Source organism: Schistocerca cancellata, chromosome 1, assembly GCF_023864275.1.
Source record: "Schistocerca cancellata isolate TAMUIC-IGC-003103 chromosome 1, iqSchCanc2.1, whole genome shotgun sequence".
Taxonomy (NCBI): Eukaryota; Metazoa; Arthropoda; class Insecta; order Orthoptera; family Acrididae; genus Schistocerca; species Schistocerca cancellata.
The window spans coordinates 745,723,101-745,746,339 of record NC_064626.1 but is presented as its reverse complement, the minus strand read 5'-3'; the positions used below and the strand labels follow the sequence as shown (position 1 = coordinate 745,746,339).

Here is a 23,239-nt window from a genome sequence, read left to right as displayed (position 1 = left end):
CTAATGAGCTGCTATATCTATCCCCAATCCCAAGCCGGCTGTTGTGCCCGAGCGGTTCTAGGCGCTTCAGTCCGGAACCGCGCTACTGCTACGGTCGCAGGTTCGAATCCTGCGTCGAGCATGGATGTGTGTGATGTCCTCACGTTAGTGAGGTTTAAGTAGTTCTAAGTCTAGGGGGGGACTGATGACCTCAGATGTTAAGTCCCATAGTGCTCAGAGCCATTTGAACCATTTGAATGCAATCCCAATTCCCTACAACTCAGCTTCCGATATTACATCCACTCCTGAATACCAGTACCATTGCCCCGTTAATAACCGTTACCTTTGTAAGGTACCCTTTATTTCGACATTACATTTTTATTCCTTATTTTCCTGATACACGTTTTATATCGCGTCCGCAGATATCAGCATTCAGTGAGCCCGGGCATTACTGAAGAACGCACGGTGTGGAGTAACGTAATGTTTCCCACACTGGCTGAAGTAGATATTGGTCCACCTAGCATGCCAGTAGATGGTGGGGTGAGGTGCTGAGGCTAGCTACGAGGAAGACAGTTAAATCAGCGCACGATAGGTACGGAAACAAGAGCCATTCTGGCCCGAAGCAAGTCATTTTGTGTAATAAATATTTGCTAATGAATGCCACTTACTACAGACATTAGGAGAAGCCTATTGGCCATACGCACTTTCTTACAGCAATATTATGACGCAAGAAAGCAGTTAAAACTGATGGAGTGTTCCATTTTTTTCAGATGACGGTGTTTTCGTAAATAAACAGATTGTAAGGTGAAACGTCCCCTTTGAAAATTTCATAAATGACAGTGCTGGAAAGCTCTATGTTATTTGATTTTCAAACAGCTGAGCAAAACTGAACGTGTTCAGACATTTCTCTCCTTACTTATTCTGATCATCAATAAACTGACACACAATATTTTTAGCGCAACGCAATCTGACTTTGAATAATCCTACAAAAGAATGGCCCTGAATAACAATAACCTATACCTTTCATGAATCACTTACCTCACAAAAATCTTCGTTACTCGAACTACTACAATACAGCGAGCACAAATACTGCCAGCTAAATAAAAGATTCTAGCTACTGAAGGCACTAACTACTGAAGGCACTAACTACTGAAGGCACTAACTACTGAAGGCACTAACTACTGAAGGCACTAACTACTGAAGGCACTAACTACTGAAGGCACTAACTACTGAAGGCACTAACTACTGAAGGCACTAACTACTGAAGGCACTAACTACTGATAGGCATAGTTAGCAAATGAAAGATTTTGATAGAGAACAATGTATTTACCTAAATAATATTCAAAAGTCATCATATATATATATATATATATATATATAAAGTTCATGATGTACAGTATTACAAATTTACTCTTTCTGACGGACACACGTCCACATCGTCCGCTCTCAAAATTCTGCCATCTCTCTCCCCATATCCACCAATCCTGGCGGCTCACCTCCAACTGCGCAACGCTACGCGCTGTTCACATCCAACTGACCAACACTACAATAGCAAATATTCCAACAATGCAAACGAGCCACAGACTGCAAACAGCACGGTGATTTTCATACAGTCATACCGAGCGCTACGTGGCGTTAGCAACATAAAAACCTAAACAGCCTACTTACAAAGGGCATGCAAGAACATTATTTCATCTAATATAGCTTCTTGCTTTCATCGCGTAGAAGTTACGGTATATATAATTGCACTTTCGAGGAATCCGATGGCGTTGATACTGATTCTACGAGAAACATAAACTAAACAGAGCTCTGCGGCAAAACAGATAGGAGGAAACACCACGTGACGACCCACTAAAATAATCCATGGACGGCTCGTATTATTTTCCGTAAATCCCGGATGGAAAAGAACAGCCAGCCATACTGCACGCCTCTGAGGCCGTCCTCTGCGGACTCATTAAGTAAAATGAGACACTTTTGAAGGTTTAGTAAAAAATGGAGGGGGGTGATATCTTCCTTACATAGTCCCGGTGCAGGTTCTTCCACGTTTTAGTGCAGTGAAGCTTTTTGCAGTATTTTTGTAAGACAGTTTAAAACCATCATTTCGATCATTTTGAAATATATTTAAATATTTTGTCTTTTTAATATATTTAAACTATATGTACTGGTATAAATTATTTTGGCAGAACAGCGGCATGTTTACCACTGCTGATAGTGTCGTGACGCGTAATGAATTCCAACCATCGTACGAGCCGTCCCCGTTCCACGCCGTGTCCTCGAGCGAGATGTTAGAACCGGCAGCAGAGGAGCGGCGCACGGCGCACGGACGCTTTCCGGGAACGTGACCCTTGGCAAGACGAGCAGCTTCGGTAGCAGGAACGCTGCTACCAGCACCAGCGACGTTGCACAAGACGCGGTTTTCCTTTCGGAGAACTGTCGGCTTCTCTGCAGTTGTACCGACGAAGCTGGTGAATCAATTCCGAGATCGCGCGCCACAAGTTTTTAGAGATGCAGTTAAGCAGAATACAACTTGTTTCGTACTACGACGAACAGGGCTACGGAGCATATCTCTTCACCACTGTGCATAAACGGTAATTGTGTATAATCACGAGAAGAGATGCCCGCGAAAATTGAACACGTAAGCTAAATTGAAACAGATCAGGGAGTACGGAGCGTTGCGAACTACCGGACCTGCTGTCTAATTTAAAACCGAGGCTAAGACCGTCTTCCACAGACATGCAAGACAAAAAATAACACTTAACTTTCAAAAGCAGAAGTTTCTTCATTTGCAAGAGAAGATATGTGTGAACAGGATCATATAAGGATTCACTGGAATATCATCCCGAATGCAGAATATGGCAAATTCTGTTGGAGTGGACCAAATCAACGAATGATTGAAGAGATAATAAAATAATAATGGATAACGTATTCTCAGAGATCAATGAAGTGGTAAACATTAACAATTCTAAATGAACAGTGCAGTGTTGAGGTTATCCTACAGTACTATTTTTTATTAACCTGTTTTCGTCTCTGTGTCATCACAGACTTTGGCTATCGTCGTCAAAGAGGGTACAATATTGTTAAAAAAAAAACATTGGAAAACCTATTACACATCGACGATGAGGTTCAAACAGAATAAATGTCATATTATACAGAGCGGTAGTAACGAAATTGAAAATGTTAAAGCAGCGAAAGATGGCGTGTACATGTAGTAAAACTACATAATAGCCTATATAATAACTGAAATTAAATTGACAGTCATAAGAAGATAAAATTAATACAAGACAAGAGTACTGAAGAATAGCTTGACGAGGAATTATACATGTAAAGTGATACAGAAACAGAATAAAAGATACAATTGTGAATTGTAGCAGGGAATACATAAACTAAATTATACATCAATGATACATATAATTCCTCTTAGTGTAGGGAACATGTACATATTATAAAACAGAATGCATGGAGCACACACAGTCACTGTGAAATAAATACAGGGATTAACAGAGGAACAGAATGGAACAGACAATGTGGGAAAATGGGAGAAATGTGACGCTTAAGTGAAGTTGAAAAAAAGGGAAGTATTGAGACGTTATTTAATATTAAATCTGCATGTTTACTGATTTCCAGGCATTCCAGCAAATTGTCTTTGTTTTTTTTTTCAATTGGAATATGTGGGACTGTGACTTGCAGCTGTGGCTTTCATTCAGTACATGCTCAGCGGATGTGAAGTCAAAATTCTACAAACTCCAGCTGTGTTCATGTTCAGCCAAACTAGCTGCTAAGTCTCCTCTGCCTTGCTGACCAATATAAAACTTATTACAATCAGAACAAGTAATTTTCTATAGCCCGCTATTGGCTAGTAATAGGGTCTTAATCTTTGATGTTGAAAATAAACTGGGCACAAACTGTGTGTTCCTTGCAATGTAAGAAATCCTTTAGTTTAACAAGCAGCAACATGTCAGTGTCTTGGCTACATTCTCTAATCATACAATTGAGCTTGCACCGGAAAGCAATCGCCAAGCAAACTCTGAACTAGTCAAGAAGTTAGTTAATAAAAATTTGTGCAGCTGACGACTGATTCACTCTGTTCTTAAAACATGCTTCACAGCTGCTGATTGACAGCCATGAATAAATTTTTGCAGTACATCATATACAGATCTGAACCAGTGCTTAATACTTGCACCTAAAGGTTCTTCATTCAATACACTTTGAAGACTTTTGCATCAGTGTTTCAGGCAGAAGTTGACTAAGAGATTCCTCATAACTAAGCCATCTAACTATTTTCATAAAGTACCTTGCGACTGGAAATAGTTTTGTGTTAAGCATGTCACAGTGGGTAGCCTTAAGTCATTTACTTCTGCTGGAGTGAGATAAGATCTGTACATAAACTGTTACACCTATTCTTCTACTGATATGTTAAAAACAAACTACGATCACAATCTGCAAGGATACTAACTTACTACTGTGTGTGATGGGTAGCTCTTTTATTTACAGCGTCCACTGAGTTTGGAATACCAAACTTTGGTCTGAATTTTGTCGCACTTTTAATTAAAAGATCCAGTTTGCTTGTCAGTTGGTAGGATGGAGCTGTGAATGAGGATATAACAGGATGGATCCAGCTACACCTTACGTACGAAGTTTCGGGAACCCATACAATCTAGGATACAATGCGTTCATGTTAATTGATACCTCTTCCTCAAGATCAGAAAATTTAGTTTCACAAGAATTACACACTTAATATCACAATGTTATGAAAGGGAAAGTTGCCACTTACCATACAGCGGAGAGGCTGAGCCGCAAATAGGCACAACAAAAAGAATGTCACAAATAATAGCTTTCGGCCAGTAAGGCCCTCGTAAGAATTAGACGGCAAACGCACACACACATACCCACTCAGGTAAACGCAACTGACAAACACATTTAATGTCAGTTTTAAATAACTTAGTAAGATCGTTGGGAAGGATTTGGGAAAATCTGGGAGTCAGGAAGTCTACTTTTTGCAAACAATCACGCTTGTTCAAAAACACAATAGTGTCGCCGTTCTGCTTTTGTGGCAATCACATAATTTCTTCTTTAAAATCTTGAGAGTGTTGAAGTCGATAGTCTGTGTATGATGTTACTCTCAGATGTTTTGCTTTTCTTTACGGCATGACTGTGCAACATGGCGCAATGATTAGCATACTGAAGTTGCATTCAGAAGGACGAAGGTTCAGATACCCAGATTTAGGTTCTCCGTGATGATTTCCCTAAGTCTCTTAAGGCAAATGCCGGGATGGTTCATTTAAAAAGGGCACGACCCATTTCATTCCCCATCTTTCCTTAATCTGAGTTTGTGCTCCGTCTCTAATGAAGTCATTAACAATTCAGTGTTTTCAGTAGTGTCTTTAGCTAAAGCTTCTTCAGTATGTATCTTCTTTACAGGTAGTTGATGGAGGATGGAAAGGACCATACTGAAGACATACAGTATCTCGAGTATATTTCGTTCATTTGTCGAAAAGACTGGGTTTTACAGGTTACTGACATGTCATGAAAACTTTTGTCTGCAGTCTGGGGTTAGGTGTACACTCACATTACTTATCCCATCTAATTTTCCGTTCTGTCGCATATAATACATCTTGTAACAGCAGTCACACGTTGACGAACTTAACTATCGAGAACATCAAATTCATGCACTCAGCAGAGATGTATAGAAACGTGTACAATTTTTACACGAATACTCCCGTTCTCACGAACACGCTGTCACTTCATTTTTTCCCTTTATCCACATATATACAGAGATCGCAGTGGCTCTGTTTGCTGCGGTGAATGTTGCTCTTAGCTTCGTGGTGACATAGTTTTGCGAAATTTCAGGTTGCACGCTGTTTAAGCCAAATGTGTTGTTTTGACACTGCGTTTTGTTTCAGTGGTCTGCTGTAAAAGTAATAATTAAAAATAATTCGTAGTTACTTATTATGAACTTAGTTATGGCACTGTGGTGGTCCCGTAGCTGCTGGCTGCCGTTATTTAAACGTTCTCTTGATGGTGCTAATGGATTATACTGGTAGTTGACTGTTGAACGTTCTGTGAACAGAGGAATCATATTTTTCAGTTAACAGTAGTGCAAAGGAACACATCTGTGAACTTCACTAGGCCACTTTACAAATTGACTTCAACTGAAGCACTAGTCGGTGGTGAAGATTTAACAATACCACCAGTAATTTCTCACTAAAAAGGTCGAAAGTAGAGGCACAGCGTGCTGTTGATAATCATTTACAAGTCTAGAATTTTTCCGTTCTCCTGTTTCTGGTGAATCAGTTGTTGGACGAGGACTGCAAAATGTGTGAAATGAGAAGAATAAAAGAAACCACTCGCAAACTGACGACGATAGAGAGTGAAAACGAAATTCAGTAGATGAGAAGGTAAGAAGGGATGGACGCAACATAGTTTTGCGAAAACATGCGCGTAGTTGATACGTGAGAACAGGATGTGTGAGTAGTATAAGAAAATGCTTTGCTGCCCATCTCGTCTCGTATGTTCATTGCTCACGCAGAAGCAGAAGGTAAGAGCACAAGAGTGAATAATCACAGGATAGAAGAAGAAGTCGCAGGGTGCAACGTCAGGAGAGCGTAAGAAGCGGGAGGGGTGGGGGAGTAGAATTTGGTAGCCCAAAGAAGCAATACGTGTGATTCTGTCATATGCACAATGATCCAAGGAGCTGTTGTGAAGTAAAAACACAACGGTGGACAGTTTGTCGCAGCGTTCAGTTTCAGCAGCCTCCCGTGATCGCGTCACGAGATTTTGGTACCGTTGTGTGCTTCTATGACGTCTTGTCTCTTGCGAGCATAACGGGTTGTCACCAGACAGTGGTAGTTCCAGAAAACGCTGTCGCCTTGCCTGCTGATGGCTGGTGTTCACCTTTTTCAACGGATGCCAGACCGCGTGTTACCAGTTCGATTTCCTCCTTTGTCTCGGGATCATAATATTCCTAACACTTGTCCATGATGATGGAGCGGCTAAAAGAGACATTCATCTTGGCTGTCTTCATTTTGGCGGATTTCCTCTGGTGTCTCGGCTCGGCGGGCTCTTACAACGGTTGTGTGCAATAGCGGAACCAGTGGAAAACGACCTTGACAGAGAACAGAATCTAGAGCAACATGTTGAAAAATAATCCACGACTAATTTTTCACTTTTCTCACTCTCGCCACGGTTAAGATTCGCTAGCATATCGACTTGTAATTCCCGGCTTTTCATTCTTCGTCAATCAGATTTTTTATACACACTGGTACTGCCTGGTGCATTGGTGCCCTATACTTCCAACATATCAGCATCGATTGTTGCAGCGGTTTGAATTACCGCAGAGTAAGAACTGCACTTTTTCAGTGGAATGGACTATTTTGTTTTGGCCCCTCTTGTGGTTTGCTACAGTACTGCGGCGCCGGGACATACACTGTGTGTGAAAACTGCAAACATGTACGTCCAAAAAAAATTAAATCAAATAAATCGAAGGTGGATCTGGAGATAGGAAAGGGAAGGAAAGGAACTGCATCGGGACTTTGTGCGGAATCAGCGGCGATTAATTAAAATGTGTGTCGGACCAAGTCTCGAACCTGGGATCTCCTGATTACTAGGCACTTACGTCAACCACTGCGCCAACCGGACACAAGTTTATCGCAAATGCATGTATGATCTCGGCACGCTCCCCGGATGACTCATATTCCCATCTAGTGCCACCTATCCGCAGTTCCCGTCTATGTCGTCTAACCTCGCTAATTTTAGACTCCTGCTGGGGGTCGAACGATATTCTGCATCCGCACTGAAGGTCGTGGGTTCATTGCCCATCGAAGTGAATCAGTTATATAAATGCTTGGTGCCTGCTCTTTCGGACATGTTCGGAAGAACTGACACTACGCATTCATATAAAACAATAAAATAATCATCCACATCTACTTTCATTTTCGAGATGCTAATTAAAACTTTGATTACCATTTGTATAACATTTTAAGGATGCCATGAAACACCATGATGTGAAAACTGGATGTAAGTAACATGAATGATAGGACTGAGCAGCATTTAACAAAAATGAAACTGTGAAATACACATTCAGATGCTCGAAGAACACAAAATTAAACGGGTGATCATTAGATGACACGTATTAGTCTGGCTCATTTTCTTTTCCTTAATATCATCGTGTCTCGCATTTTTTTAATGTCAGAGCGATAAGAGGGTCATTTCTGTGTAGCAGGTCACAGTATCGGTTATAGGAATTTAGCGAAATAACGAAAAACAGGAATGACAATAACTGTTTCGTATTTAAATCAAGGTAGGTGAGTAGGCCATCAGCTAATTTTGCCTTCTTGCGCTGTTGCAGGATGGCGCAGCCGCAGCAGTACGCCGCAGTGCCGCAGGCAGCAGCAGGTAAGACCCACCACTGAGGCCCGGTATCCCTATCTCTGTGTACAGTGCGAGACTAGTCCAGCCCCGTATCCCTCTGCATACAGAGCGCGCGCTAGGAGCTCGCCACGCCCAGCCGACGCTTCACGTGACGCCCCGCTCTACGTCACGGTGACCTAATTTAAGGCGCGTAGCCTGTGACGTCAGCCGCGTCCTCGATGCAGCCGAGGAACCAGTCAGTCAGCGTCGCGACCTGTCTGCGAGACTGCAAAGCTTTGCGCTTCCTCGCGGACTAGCAGTGCGGGCCAGTACTCGTGCACTGCGCATATGATGGAAGCTAAAAAGCGGACAAACGTTTCTACTCTCTTAAAACACCAGAAGTTTAGATTTGCGCAGAGGAGTAATATTTTCCCAACTTGCTAGCCTCCCACGTTAGCTGTACTGACCACGACAGGTTACCGATATCCATACAGTACCTTTACATTGCTGCTGTCTTCTGTACTAGGACTGGCTCGATAGTACTGCAACCTACATCCATTTGAAAAACCCTGCAGACAGCAGTCAAGTCTCGATCTCCCTCTACAACTTCTACCCGTCCACACTTCCCTCCTTTACCAAATCTACTTCTTTAAATTCACGTTCTGTTATATCAACCTTCCTTTCTTGTCGTCAAGCTGTACATATAGCTCTTTAGGCCCCGGCTCGATACAAACCTGTTCTTTGCTTATCCGCTCCATCCATCTACTCTCGAACATTCTTCTGTGACATCACACTTACAAAGGTCCACAGCTCGTGGTTCAGAGTGGCTAGCGTTGCTGCCTCTGGATCACGGGGTCATGGGTGCGATTCCCGGCCGCGTTGTGGATTTTCTATGCCCGGGGACTGGGTGTCTGTGTCGTCATCATCATCATCATCATCATCATTTCTGACAGTGGCTATATTGGAATGTGAAAAAAGTTGGTCTGTGCACAAATTGGGACTTTGTACGGGCGCTGATGACCGCGCAGTTGAGGGCCCCACAACCCAAACATCAACACTTGCAATGGTTTACTCGTCTCTGGTGGCAACTGTTTATCCTCAACATTTCACACCCGTAGAACTCTACACTCCAGGCAAACGCTTTCAGAAAAAATCTCCTAACAGCTAAATTTATATCCCGTGTTACCAGATTCAGACCGGCAAGAGTAAGAAAGGCTTCAGCCAAGCCTTTCTTGCCATTGCCGGGCTGCATTTTATATTCTCTTCACTTTTGTCATCCTCCATTAGTTTGCTAACCAAACAATAAAATGCGTCTACTCCCAGTCTCTCATTTTCTAGTCTGAGTTTATCAGCATCACCTGATTTACGCTGGCGGAAGAAAGATCGCAGCGCCAAGGAGGAGTTGAGTGACATAAACGAAAGTTGGTAGGCGTGTTTCTACATCTGACAGACGAAGTCTTTTCAAAATTTCTCGCTAGTCGCGTAAGAGTGGCGCTATTAGCGCCTCTACGAGGATGCAAATCAGGTTTGCGTTAAGTACACGCTGCAACTGTCGCGAGCGTTAGTTACCTTTGAGATTGGCCATAGTGTGTCAATGTTAGTCGTTAATGCCATTACCAACACCTCCCTGAGTTTGAATGCGGTCGTGTAATAGGGCTACGAGAAGCTAGATGTTCCTTCTGCAACACTGCAGAAAGACTAGGTAGGGTGCAGCTACGTGTGACATTGTTGGCAAGAAGACCGGGCTCCGGCCGGCCTCGTGGCACTACAGAGAGGGAAGACCGTTGTAGTCAGTTGTGACCGATCGTACTGCATCTGCAGCAGCAATCTGAGATGCAGTTCGCACAACGAACTGTTACAAATCGGTGACTTCAAGGACAGATCGGAGCCAGACGTCCTGACGCCAAACGACCGCCATTTGCGACTTAAGCGGTATCAAGTGAGAGCTCATTGGAGGGCTGTTGTGTTTTCTGCTGAAATCTAGTTCTGCCTCGGTGCCAGTGATGACCGTGTGTTGGTTATGGGGAGGCGAGTTGAGGGCCTGCAACCAACCTGTCTGTGTACTAGACACTCTGGACCTACACCTAGAGTTACGGTCTGGTGTGCGATTTCGTATGACAGCAACAGCACTCTCGTCGTTATCCCACGCTCCCTGACAGTAATTTCGTGTGTCAGTCTAGTGATTCGACCTGGTGTGCTGCCATTCATGAACAGCATTCCAGGGAGTGTTTTCCAACATGATGACGTTCGTCCACATACTACCGACGTAGCCCAACACGGTCTCCAAAGAATCACCTTGCCTTGACCTGTTAGATCACCAGACCTGTCTCCAGTCGAGCACACGTGGGACATAATCGCACGACAACTTCAGTTTCATACACAAACAGCCTCAACCGTTCCTGTACTGACCAAGCGCAACAGGCATGGAACTCCATTCCACACACTGACTCCGGCACCAGTACAACACAATGCATTAACGTTTGCATGCTTGCATTGAACAGTCTGCCGGTTACACAGGTTATTAATGTGCCAGCATTTCACATTTGCAATGGCTTATCTCGCGCTTACATTAACTTTGATCTTACAATGATAATCACTTAAATATGTTACTTAGACAAATGTATTCCCGAAATTTCATTATTCTAAATTATTTTTTGGTTTTGTGATTTGTTGCCGTCATTGTAATTCGACGACGCCACATTATCTGTGTTTCGCTTTTTGTTGACCACCTTCTTACGAGGTTTCCCGTGATTTTGTAAAATCGCTCCAGGCTCCTTTGAAACGGCACGGCCGACTTCCTTCCCCATCCTTCACTAATCCAATGGGACCGATGATCTTGCTATTTGGTCCACTCCTCCGTATCAGGCAACCAACCAACTTTGACTTTTTCCGTTCGACTTATCTTCCGTGTCTTTTGCCTGACCTAATAGGATTGTATCACCGGCATTAAAATACTTATTTTGTCTCACTGATCGTTGTCTTCATGTATATAGTTAAGGCTCACCAGCCAGTTGACCATCTTCTGTGCGGATGCACACACATTGCCCGACTCTTACGGGAATCGGTAAAGCCGCGAGTGATGAGTATAATGGGCAGGGGCACTACGAATACAGTGCGGGACAATAAGATGGAAATGTGGGTCTCACTGGAGGCGTGCCAGAGATAAGTCCCTGCAGTCGCACTGTCCTCTGTGTCCTTGGTGGCTCAGATGGACCTGTGCGGCTGGTCCCAGCGGAGGTTCGAGTCCTCCCTCGGGCATGGGTGTGTGTGTTTGTCTTTGGATGATTTAAGTAGTGTGTAAGCTTAGGGACTGATGACCTTAGCAGTTAAGTCCCTCATTTGAACATTTATTGTAGCACGGTAGCTCAGCGTGTTTCGTTAGAGAGCTGGTTGGCCTCTGTAATAAAGAAAAACTGAGTGGAAGGATCAACAAACGAACTTGACCGGATGTCATGTGACGTCCGCAACGAACAAAATGAGAAAAAAAATGGATAGAGCATCTGCCATGTAAGCAGGAGATCCCGGGTTCGAGTCCCGGTCGGGGCACACATTTTCACCTGTCTCCGTTGACGTATATCAACGCCTGTAGGCAACTAAGGGTATCCATTTCATTGTACTGATTTAATTGTAAATTCACTGATCTCAGTTGCACTCGCTTTTTGTCACAATTTTGAATACTGAGAAGAGCAACACGGAGACTGTATTATAAAATCTCTTTAACCACTCCTCACGATAATGACGACGGTGACGTCTACGCGTTGTAGATGATCACGAAATCATAGTGACAGATTGCACGATTTACATTTGAGTTCGGTTAAGTTTACCTATTGTCAATCAGCACATTCCTCAAGGAGCCCTCAACATTTAAATTTTTCAGTTATTCGATCCACTTTGTTCTTGACCCATCCATACTTTTATTTCCGTGACTACACGTCTACAGTCACAAATTTTTTGTCATCAAACTACGGGTTTCGATCTATAATATATGCGAAAAACACAAATACACTATCAGACTGTCTACAGCTTAAAACAATAAAATAGACCATATTGAATAGTATTACTGACATACATGTTCATTTGTGCGCTTTAAATATATATTTGTTGTCAACTTTCCTAATATTAAAATCAACGTAGTTCATGGAGCTCTCATTTTCAACTTCAGTAGTAAAAGTTATTTTTGGGTGCATGCTACCTATTGCTTGGGCAGATGCGCTGACCTCATTGGTGTCGCCTTCTGTCAGTAATAAAATGTCGTAAATATACCGTTTATAATAAATCGTTTTATTTTCTAGCTATGGAAACTTGGTAAAAAATTTACATTCTAAATCGTTCCCATAAAATCTGCTAAAGTACCAGCTATTCTATTACCCATCCCAAGCCCATCTTTTTGAATGTGGTGCTAAAGAAGAATGCTAAAGATTAGATGGGTAGATCACATAACTAATGAGGAGGTATTGAATAGGATTGGGGAGAAGAGAAGTTTGTGGCACAACTTGACTAGAAGAAAGGATCGGTTGGTAGGACGTATTCTGAGGCATCAAGGGATCACAAATTTAGTATTGGAGGGCAGTGTGGAGGGTAAAAATCGTAGAGGGAGACCAAGAGATGAATACACTAAACAGATTCAGAAGGTTGTAGGTTGCAGTAGGTACTGGGAGATGAAGATTGCCCAGTATAGAGTAGCATGGAGAGCTGTATCAAACCAGTCTCAGGACTGAAGACCACAACAACAACAACAACAATTTTGTCACTGGAGGTAAAAAAATTGTAAGCTAAACAAAATTCTAGAAATTCAGTAAGTTCTGTACACTCTGCATTTCTAATCTTGTTATGCGATAGGAGATTACGTCCAGTAATGTCAATAGTTTATTTTACTGGAACATTGCTGTAGAGATTTTTTACATCAAGGATGCTAATGTTTCATTATTTGGTATATGTATGTCCTAGATTGTGTTTTCTAGCTCAGAAATATTTTTTACCCCAAAATAATTATCGAACGCCTAAATTGATTTAAGTTTATTGTTAAGAAACTTATTTAGTTTACAGCATGGTGACGACATATTTTTCACAATCGAACGAACCGGATTTCCATCTTTGGAAATCTTGATCTAAGCTGGGGAAGTTCTACATTCATCATTTAAAGTGATTTCTTTTCATATTCGTTAAGACGAAACTGGGTGCTGTCAATCTTCCTTCGCAAACCAGTTTGAAACTTCAGTTGGATCTTTGTCAATTTCTATAATATAGTTTTCTGCAAAAAAATCTTCCATTTTCCTAATCTAGTAAGTTTTATTTCATCGCTTTTTATTACTGTAAAGCTTCTTACACCAATTAAGTCTATTAAAGTCTTTAGTGATTGTATCCCCCTATATTTTACTGTACAATTAATCATTGAAAAAGTGTGTGTGTGTGTGTGTGTGTGTGTGTGTGTGTGTGTCAGTTTACATCTGGTGAACTTACAACACACAAATTCTGTGGCTAATGTACGGCAGTTTGTTTTGAACAGTAGCTGCTGACAAGATGACTCTTGCATATGCTGTTATATACGTATATTTGACGATAATGGCGCTTATTTTGTGTTTAACATTGGACGATGCCATTTATGGCGACAGTGTATTAGGACATGTTTTTATAAAACGGGTGTCTCTTCGTATTTAAAGAGCACAAATGCGTATGTACGTCAGTAATACTTTTCATTACGGTCTATTTTATTGTTTTAAGCTGTAGAAAATCTGCTAGTGTACTTGTGTTTTCTCACATTTTGCTTCAGATCTTATGACGGTCATTATAGACCGCAACCGGTAGTCTGATGACAAAAAAATTTGTGACCATAGACGTGTAGTAAAGGAAATTTAATGTACATTCGGGTCGCTGTTAAATTCGCGATCATGTCGCAGCTTGTCACTTTTATTTTCATATACCAATTCAATTCGAGTGAAGTACTGTCCTATAAGAGCGGTAGCCTTCTAAGTGACTGCTGCCTGAAGGCCGTTCACACTGTAATGTCACATCGTCACGCACGGCATGACTGTGTCAAATGGCGGTCGGTTCACACCAAGCGTGACATCACGCTTCGTTTCTCGGCAGTTCGTGCAGTACTGAAGTCAATATCAGGTTATAAAGGACTTTCTGCACCACATAAATTGGAATCTAGTAACTGCGATAGCTTCATTTATTAATTGAGAAACAAACAAAACTTATCAGTATTTTTACAAAGCACAGGTAATGAATTCTACCCATTGTAAACAGCTAGATGAAGAGGTAAGTGTTGTACAAACCGTGTCGCAGGATAACTGTGGCATAGAATCTGGGTGGGGAGATTGTGTAGGCTTAACCAGCTGCGATACCAATTTCATTATCTGGATGAACGATACAACAATCATGAGTGCAGGCATAAGAAAGCTGAAACTGGAAACTAGCGCTCAATTTACAAAATGGCTTTAAGGGGACATTGTACGTGAAATTCGTTAAATTTGACATTTTCTGTTTTCTACTCCATAATGTACTTTGAACATTCCTGAACATTTTGGTATATAATACATTCAAATCAGACAATTGTGAGACCTTCAAATAATATTTTGAATGTTGACGTGTGAATGTCAAATTTCGTGGCTACACATATAGTGCCACAGTTGAGCAGTCATAACTTGGGAACTACAGAGTGTAGAAGGCTGTGAATTGCTTTTTGTGCCTACTGCTACGACTCAGAAGTTGGCATTTCGAATAAACATAAAAACCAAGCTGGGTAACACAAAACTGTCTGATGACAAGACAATAAAATGTGCTGGGTGACTTACGGACAAAATTACAGAAATATTATGGGAAGGCTATTAGAGATGACTGTGACAATTTAGAGAAGATGAAAAGAGCTGTGTGAAGCACTTTCTTTCATCAAATATCAACCGATGAAAAGCCATGTCATGCTTTGTGTCCACCTACACCAAACACTTAGTGACAATATAAGCAAGCTGAATGTTCTGGCACCCTGCATGAATTTACACACAAACATTCTCATCCTTTGGCAGTAATGGAGGCAATCAAACCTATTTACAGAGATTCGCAAATCCTGAGCTACTAAAGAAGTGTTTACATGGAAAGACCCAGAATGTGAATGAGTCCTTCAATAATGTTGTGCGGTGACGTGTGCCTAAATATGTATTTGTTGGGCTTATGACTCTAAAGTTAGCAGTGTCAGTTGTTGTAATAACTTTTAATGGTGAAAACTATGAAAGACTTAAAGGTCTGGAGAAGTTAGGTGCAAGATTTGGACAGAACACAGCTAAAGGACTGCGGGAACTGGATGAGCTGTATGTATATGAAGCATAGTTAGCTGCTCAGCAAATGACAAAAGAAGCAAGAAAGAACAGGAGGCGGCAAACACAGAAATGTCTGTATAAGAATTTGGAATAAAAAGCGTTTTTAACCTCAATATCTCTGATCTGTTTTTTTTTTGCAATATATGACCTGTTTTCTAAAAAAGTATTGATGGTAAAGACATGAAATTTTCACAGCATGCCAAGTAGGAGATTCAACACATACGGAACTAGAATAATTTTATGTTCATTTCTGTCAAAAAACTGAGTATCGAAAAAAAGATAACATGACCCACAATACAATTTTAGTAATAATTCTAGTTCAAAATGTGCATTCAATAATTATGGAAAATTGTAAATCTGTGTCATATAAAGTTTCCAAGATAATGAGTCACAAAATTCGATAACTTAACATTGGCGGCATAGGACATACAATGTCCCCTTAATGCCCCCTTAATATTCACGAGACGCGACAGCAACGCACCTAGTGCATAAATTCAAAACTGTTGCGACCGCGACATTGGTGTTTATGGGGTAACGCATCGGTAATGAGCGGCAAAGATTTACCGACAATCCACGCCAACAAATTATGCCTCAAAATTCGCGTTTTTTTTGAGCCCCTATTAATTTTTATATTCATCCCACCTTCATATGTTTACATTTATTTACACATCACGAGCATTCTTTACTAACGACTTCTTACAACAGCTGTCTTAAAAAGTTTTGCTGGAAAAGTCTTAAGCTCCGTTAGTAAACAATGTGCACGACTCATAAATAAATGTAAACATCTTAAGATGGACTACCAAATATCTTGAAAAGTCATAATGGTAAAATAAACGCCTATAAAATCAACTGTTTGCAGTTAGTTCATTATAAATCACCCTCAGTTCGCAGTTTTGCAATATGTTCAAAATGGACAAGAATTATTTGCTAATGCTAATACGAAAAAGAATAGAAAACAAGGTAGTCTCCTACCTCTTGTGAACCTTCTGCTTTCTTCTTCCTTTATGATACCACCAATATGCCAATATTCCTATGCTTCATTTCATTTGCTTACAGCTGGTAGTTTATTATTGTGCCCCTAATGTTCCAGGTGGAAATTGTGATAGTTTATAACAAGCTCGTCCGTCGTCCCATGTTTCATCAGCCGGCTACTGTGACTGAGCGGTTCTAGGCGCTTCAGTCGGGAACTGCGCTGCTGCTACGGTCGCAGGTTCGAATCCTGCCTCGGGCATGGCTGTGTGTGATGTCCTTAGGTTAGTTAGGTTTAAGTAGTTCTAATTCTAGGGGGCTGATGACCTCAGATGTCAAGTCCCATAGTGCTTAGAGCCATCTGAACCATGTTTCATCAGAAACATCCGTCCAGCTTTTGCCTTTGGTTTTCTGAGTTGCTTCCTCCCCCCTCCTCCCCCATAGGCCCGTAAGCGGACACCAGCCTCCTCCTAGAGTCGTCAGATGGTGGAGATGCCACTTTGTTTCCTGATACCGTGATAGTGCCAAGCAGTAAAAGAGTGGAATATGACACATGAGAGACAACACAACACTGACTGTCGCCGCTGCAAACGTTTGTGGAGTGACAGGACAATGGGTGACGCCATTCAATAGGAGTTCTTGAAACCTGCACGCTTCCGTCAAAACACCAGGGCGTTGAGTTTTACTCGCAAAGTGGGAAGCTCTTTCTCATTCTTCTTCTATCTCGCCCCTTCACTCCACCCTGCACACGTGGCCGCCAATAGCATGCATCATTATGCTGTACGACTTCTTAGAAATTTTTCGGTCAGGGCCGCTAACTGGCTCCTGCCAGTAGTCGTGGTCTTAGAAACATGAAAATGGTGTTCCTGGTAGCCTGGACCTGCATAACGTCTGTCGCCAACAAAGCTCTTACTTGGCATGCACCAGGGGCCTTTTCGAAAACTTCACCTGGCGGTACCTGGAGCTACTTCAACGGAACAATACACCGTATGCTGCAACTGCTCACATCGCTGCCATGTCCATTTAATCAGAGTTGCTAGCTCAGTTTGCTTCCTAGCCTGGAAAGTAGAAGACGGCTGCAGGCTACTGAAGATCTGAGGCGTCCATGGATGCCTCAGTGGGAAAGCGCACTGAAAGCGAAAGGCAGGTTCGAATCCACCACGTACTGTCGGAAAGTTTCATTGTAGCAGACTCACCTCTACCGGTAGAGAGCGAAACATTCTCTTTGGATACGTATCGCAGCACAAATAATTTACTAAAGCGTTCCAGCACTCTGGCGGTCAAAATATTTTTGACATTTCTGGGCTGTCGACGCCCTCGTTATTTCCACGTCCGTTATCAAACGCAAATAAGTTGACAGTGTCAGATTGTGCTATGAACGGCACACAAAAAAATGTATTTTTTGTTCATACCTTAAGGTGAATTAGGAAATTGTTAATGTGAAAAGTATAGTATGTTATCATTTTATGCACCTTACGCTTCATGTATAAACAACTGTGGCCATCAAGTTTTTCATGCAGAGGCAGAACCGACCGGCAGCTGTAACTGAAATATCCTAACAGAATATGTTGATCAGCACAGGATAAACAAAAAGATTCAAATGGCTCTGAGCACTATGGCACTCAACACCTGAGGTCATCAGTTCCCTAGAACTTAGAGCTACTTAAACCTAACTAACCCAAGGACATCACACACATTCATGCCCGAGGCAGGATTCGAACTTGCGACCGTAGCAGTCACGCGGTTCCGGACTGAAGCGCCTAGAACCGCACGGCCACCGCAGGATAAACAGTTCTGAAAAGTGTTACTAGGCCTCTTGCACTCCATTCCCTCGAAGCGCACCTCTCGTATAACTTCTAGTCGAAGGTGTGTCAATTAGGTCGGTAACCCATGCCTGAGCGATGGGGGTTCGCCTTGGAGTTAGCAGGTTCGAATCCTTGTAGAGGAATACTTTTTCGCTTCCAATTTTTGGCCATCAAAGGGAGGAAAGTTAGAAACGCAAGCTCGGGTTAGGCCACTGAACCCACTCCTCACGGTCTCCCAGCCAACAATTCCATACCACTCTTTCTTCCTTATTTTCTCTCTTTATTGGTCAGATAAAGCCGACATTAGCAGCAGAATGAGAAATCTGAACAAATAAAACTATCAGATACAGCAAAAGGCGTTTGAAAATATATTAGCCACTAGTGACCAGGAAACTGTTTCATGTACATGCTTACGACGAGGGCCTCTGCAGTACCGTATCCTGTTCCTTTTGTGGTTGATTATGAGAGGAAGGAGATTGTGCAACATTGGCTACTGTGAAAAAACGGCAAGAAGGCCGTAGAGTTTAACGTTCCCCTCCGAAGGACACATCACCACTAGAGCAGTTCCACAAAAAATGTGGATGGAATGCTTAGAACATCTCATATACTGAGTCGTGACCATGTGACTACAGATATGTACGAATAAATATTCACAGCATGATGGCACGTCAGGGAAAACAGCAAATAAAATATGGGAGACGCAAGTTAAGCATGCCACGTTGTTTAGACATGAACATGGCTGAATCGCCGTAGCTGAACAAATGACGTAAATTACATTAAAGCTGGGACACAGAAAAACTTTCTACGATCTGCTTTGAGAAAACCAAGAAAACAAAAAGCATTGTCTGCGTCTGACAATACTTGTGTGGAAAACTACGGATTTGGTTAATTAGTTGCGCAGGGGTTAACTGGCCACAGAAACAATTACCTCCGAATGAAAATGTGAGAAACTATGTTGAAGACGCTTACGCACAGTAAATAACCAGTTTTCCCAGGAACAATTAAATGACGGATTTCATCAAGACCGGCTAGTAGGCGCCAGTTCCAAGAGAAGTATAATCTTAAAAAAAAGCCTCAGGTGACGTGTATTTTATAGCCTAAACGTAGATACGACTGTTTACCAGCTACAAAATTAGATGTCGACGCGTCATGTGGTAGCTCTGATAAACGTTATCTGTTAACGCAAACTCTGAAGGTAATGCACACAAAACTAATCCTATGTGTCGCTTCGTGAGTGACAACTGTTCGCAGAATGCTGCAGTCGGCAGCCGGCACGAAAAACTAGATAAGGGGGAAATATTTCAAAGGAAGGGACGAAGCGAGATAATACGTTCAGGATTATAGTTTTCCGTGAATTTCCTACATCAAGGCAAATGTTGTGATGGCACCTTTCATAGGGCCCGATTGATTTCCTTCCCCATCCCTCTATAATCCGAACTTGTGCTGCGTCTCTTATGGCCAGGTCATGGACAGGACGTTAAAGGGCAATCTTTCTTAAAATGAAAGCGATTCGGTGAGAAACTGATGCGTTCGCCTTCCAAGAGTTTGGGTTCTGTTATCGGGGCAACATGTGATACTGCAGGATCAAAAAGAGCAGCAGCTGGTGAAACCTCCCCTTAGAAAAATTTATGAATTACTGTGCTGGTAAACCCCTTACGTTATTAGATTTTCAAACAGCTGAGCAAAACTGAACGTACTCAGACATTTCTCTCTTCACTTAATCTGATCATCACTAAACTGACACAATATTTTTAGCGCAACGCAATCTGACTTTCAATAATCCCTACAAAAGAATGGCCGTGACTAACAATAACCTATACCTTTCATGAATCACTTACCTCACAAAAATCTACGTTACTCGAACTACTGCAATACAGCGAGCGCCAATACTGCCAGCTATATAAAGGATTGTAACAACGGAAGGCACTAACTACTGATAGGCATAGTTGGCAAATGAAAGATTTTGATAGAGAACAAACAAGATAACCTTAATAGTGTTCAAAAGTCATAATATATATATATCTCAGTGCATGACATCCAGTCTTACAAATTTCGTTTTCGTGACACACACACGTCCAGATCGTCCGCTCTCAAAACTGTCATCTCGCTTCCCACATCCACCACTGCTGGCGGCTCACCTCCAACTGCGCAACGCTACGCACTGTTCACATCCAACTGCCCTACACTACAATAGCGAATATTCCATCGATGCCAACCAGCTACGGATTGCACACAGCACAGCCAGTGATTTTCATACAGAGCGCCACGTGATGCTACCAACATAAAAACCTGAACAGCCTACTTACACTGGGTACGCGGCTACGTCGAATTCGCTGTATTGGGACGCCCGTCAGTATGGTGAAGGGTTTTGTATAAAATTTGATCCCCCTCCCCTCCTCCCTTGGTGAGACGTGAGACTCCCTCAACTGACTTGAAGGTTACGTCAAAGTCGGATAAAAATACGCAAAAATTATTTTTATTTTGTTTTGAAGCCGTTTTATTTATAAGGTGTATTAAACATTGTCTTAACACCTGATTAAAACTACTTTATTTTAAACATGCCAACCCTGAGTAATATTCGGACTGACGGACTTCCTTCCACAAATCATTAACATCTTGCTCGCACGTGTGTTTCGATTTGTCGGCATGCCACTTAACATACGCATTGTAAAGGTTTTTATGCAAATTCATGTTGACCACACTAACATCGGCTTTATACGATTCGCAAAATATCACGGGTGAAAAAAAAATGGCTCTGAGCACTATGGGACTTAACATCTATGGTCATCAGTCCCCTAGAACTTAGAACTACTTAAACCTAACTAACCTAAGGACATCACACAACACCCAGTCATCACGAGGCAGAGAAAATCCCTGACCCCGCAGGGAATCGAACCCGGGAACCCGGGCGCGGGAAGCGAGAACGCTACCTATCACTGACTGACATGGAGTGTTTTTGACCGGCGCGGTCCAGAGCTCCCCGAATGAAATGTAACATTTGTGCGGCACGTATTTCAAATCGAGGTATTCTGGACATCTGTAAAGCATTATTCAGTTCAGAGAGCCATAAATATAGGTGGGTACTTAAATATCGTCTATGCTCGGGATTAATTGTATAAAACAAAATATGTACAGATCCTGAGGCCGTTTCTCGCAACCTCGTATCCAAGTCTCTCGAGCCTTGTACATATCTCCTTTCAAATTTCTTCACAACATACCCTGCACCACTTCATTTTTTCCATTCTGCATGATGTCTTCATCTTTTTCTCTTGTAAGGAATTTGTAAACAAAGTGCTTCTCCCGATCACCGTTCATAACCTATTCTTACGACATGTCCGTACCATTTTAAACGCCGTTTTTCAGTCTTTTCAATTATGTACATGGGAAGTTTTTATTCGCTTCCTGATTCCTTAGTTTTTGATTTTCTCTCGCGTTGAAACTCTGCAACTTCGTCTCAAAAAATCCATTTTCACGGCTTCAATTTTTCTTCCATCTTGTTTTATCATTTCTGAGGATTCTGATCCACATAAACACAAATGATTCGTATTATTGATTCGCTTAATCTCTTTTGTTCTTAATTTTATCTGATGAAAGGCCGGAGTCCAGCTTATCGGTGGACTGTTTGGCTTGTGTTGTCATCTGCCTTATTTCTTCTTTTCTGGAACCCCGATCTGAGATTATAATTCCCAGATATTTATGTTTTCGACATGCCTCAGCGGCATATCCATCCATGATAGTGTAATACACTCCTGGAAATTGAAATAAGAACACCGTGAATTCATTGTCCCAGGAAGGGGAAACTTTATTGACACATTCCTGGGGTCAGATACATCACATGATCACACTGACAGAACCACAGGCACATAGACACAGGCAACAGAGCATGCACAATGTCGGCACTAGTACAGTGTATATCCACCTTTCGCAGCAATGCAGGCTGCTATTCTCCCATGGAGACGATCGTAGAGATGCTGGATGTAGTCCTGTGGAACGGCTTGCCATGCCAATTCCACCTGGCGCCTCAGTTGGACCAGCGTTCGTGCTGGACGTGCAGACCGCGTGAGACGACGCTTCATCCAGTCCCAAACATGCTCAATGGGGGACAGATCCGGAGATCTTGCTGGCCAGGGTAGTTGACTTACACCTTCTAGAGCACGTTGGGTGGCGCGGGATACATGCGGACGTGCATTGTCCTGTTGGAACAGCAAGTTCCCTTGCCGGTCTAGGAATGGTAGAACGATGGGTTCGATGACGGTTTGGATGTACCGTGCACTATTCAGTGTCCCCTCGACGATCACCAGTGGTGTACGGCCAGTGTAGGAGATCGCTCCCCACACCATGATGCCGGGTGTTTGCCCTGTGTGCCTCGGTCGTATGCAGTCCTGATTGTGGCGCTCACCTGCACGGCGCCAAACACGCATACGACCATCATTGGCACCAAGGCAGAAGCGACTCTCATCGCTGAAGACGACACGTCTCCATTCGTCCCTCCATTCACGCCTGTCGCGACACCACTGGAGGCGGGCTGCACGATGTTGGGGCGTGAGCGGAAGACGGCCTAACGGTGTGCGGGACCGTAGCCCAGCTTCATGGAGACGGTTGCGAATGGTCCTCGCCGATACCCCAGGAGCAACAGTGTCCCTAATTTGCTGGGAAGTGGCGGTGCGGTCCCCTACGGCACTGCGTAGGATCCTACGGTCTTGGCGTGCATCCGTGCGTCGCTGCGGTCCGGTCCCAGGTCGACGGGCACGTGCACCTTCCGCCGACCACTGGCGACAACATCGATGTACTGTGGAGACCTCACGCCCCACGTGTTGAGCAATT

General features: G+C 42.6%; 1 protein-coding gene across 1 annotated transcript in view; it reads left to right on the top strand.

The window, feature by feature from the left end:
- The window catches only part of LOC126185857 (lipopolysaccharide-induced tumor necrosis factor-alpha factor homolog), a 113,572-nt gene that overhangs the window by 19,476 nt on the left and 70,857 nt on the right, over nucleotides 1-23,239 (top strand). The window contains exon 2 of the mRNA XM_049928163.1: nucleotides 8,324-8,370. Within this exon, the coding sequence (XP_049784120.1) occupies nucleotides 8,325-8,370 (46 nt within the window). The 5' untranslated portion in view covers nucleotide 8,324. The remainder of the gene's footprint in view (nucleotides 1-8,323; nucleotides 8,371-23,239) is intronic.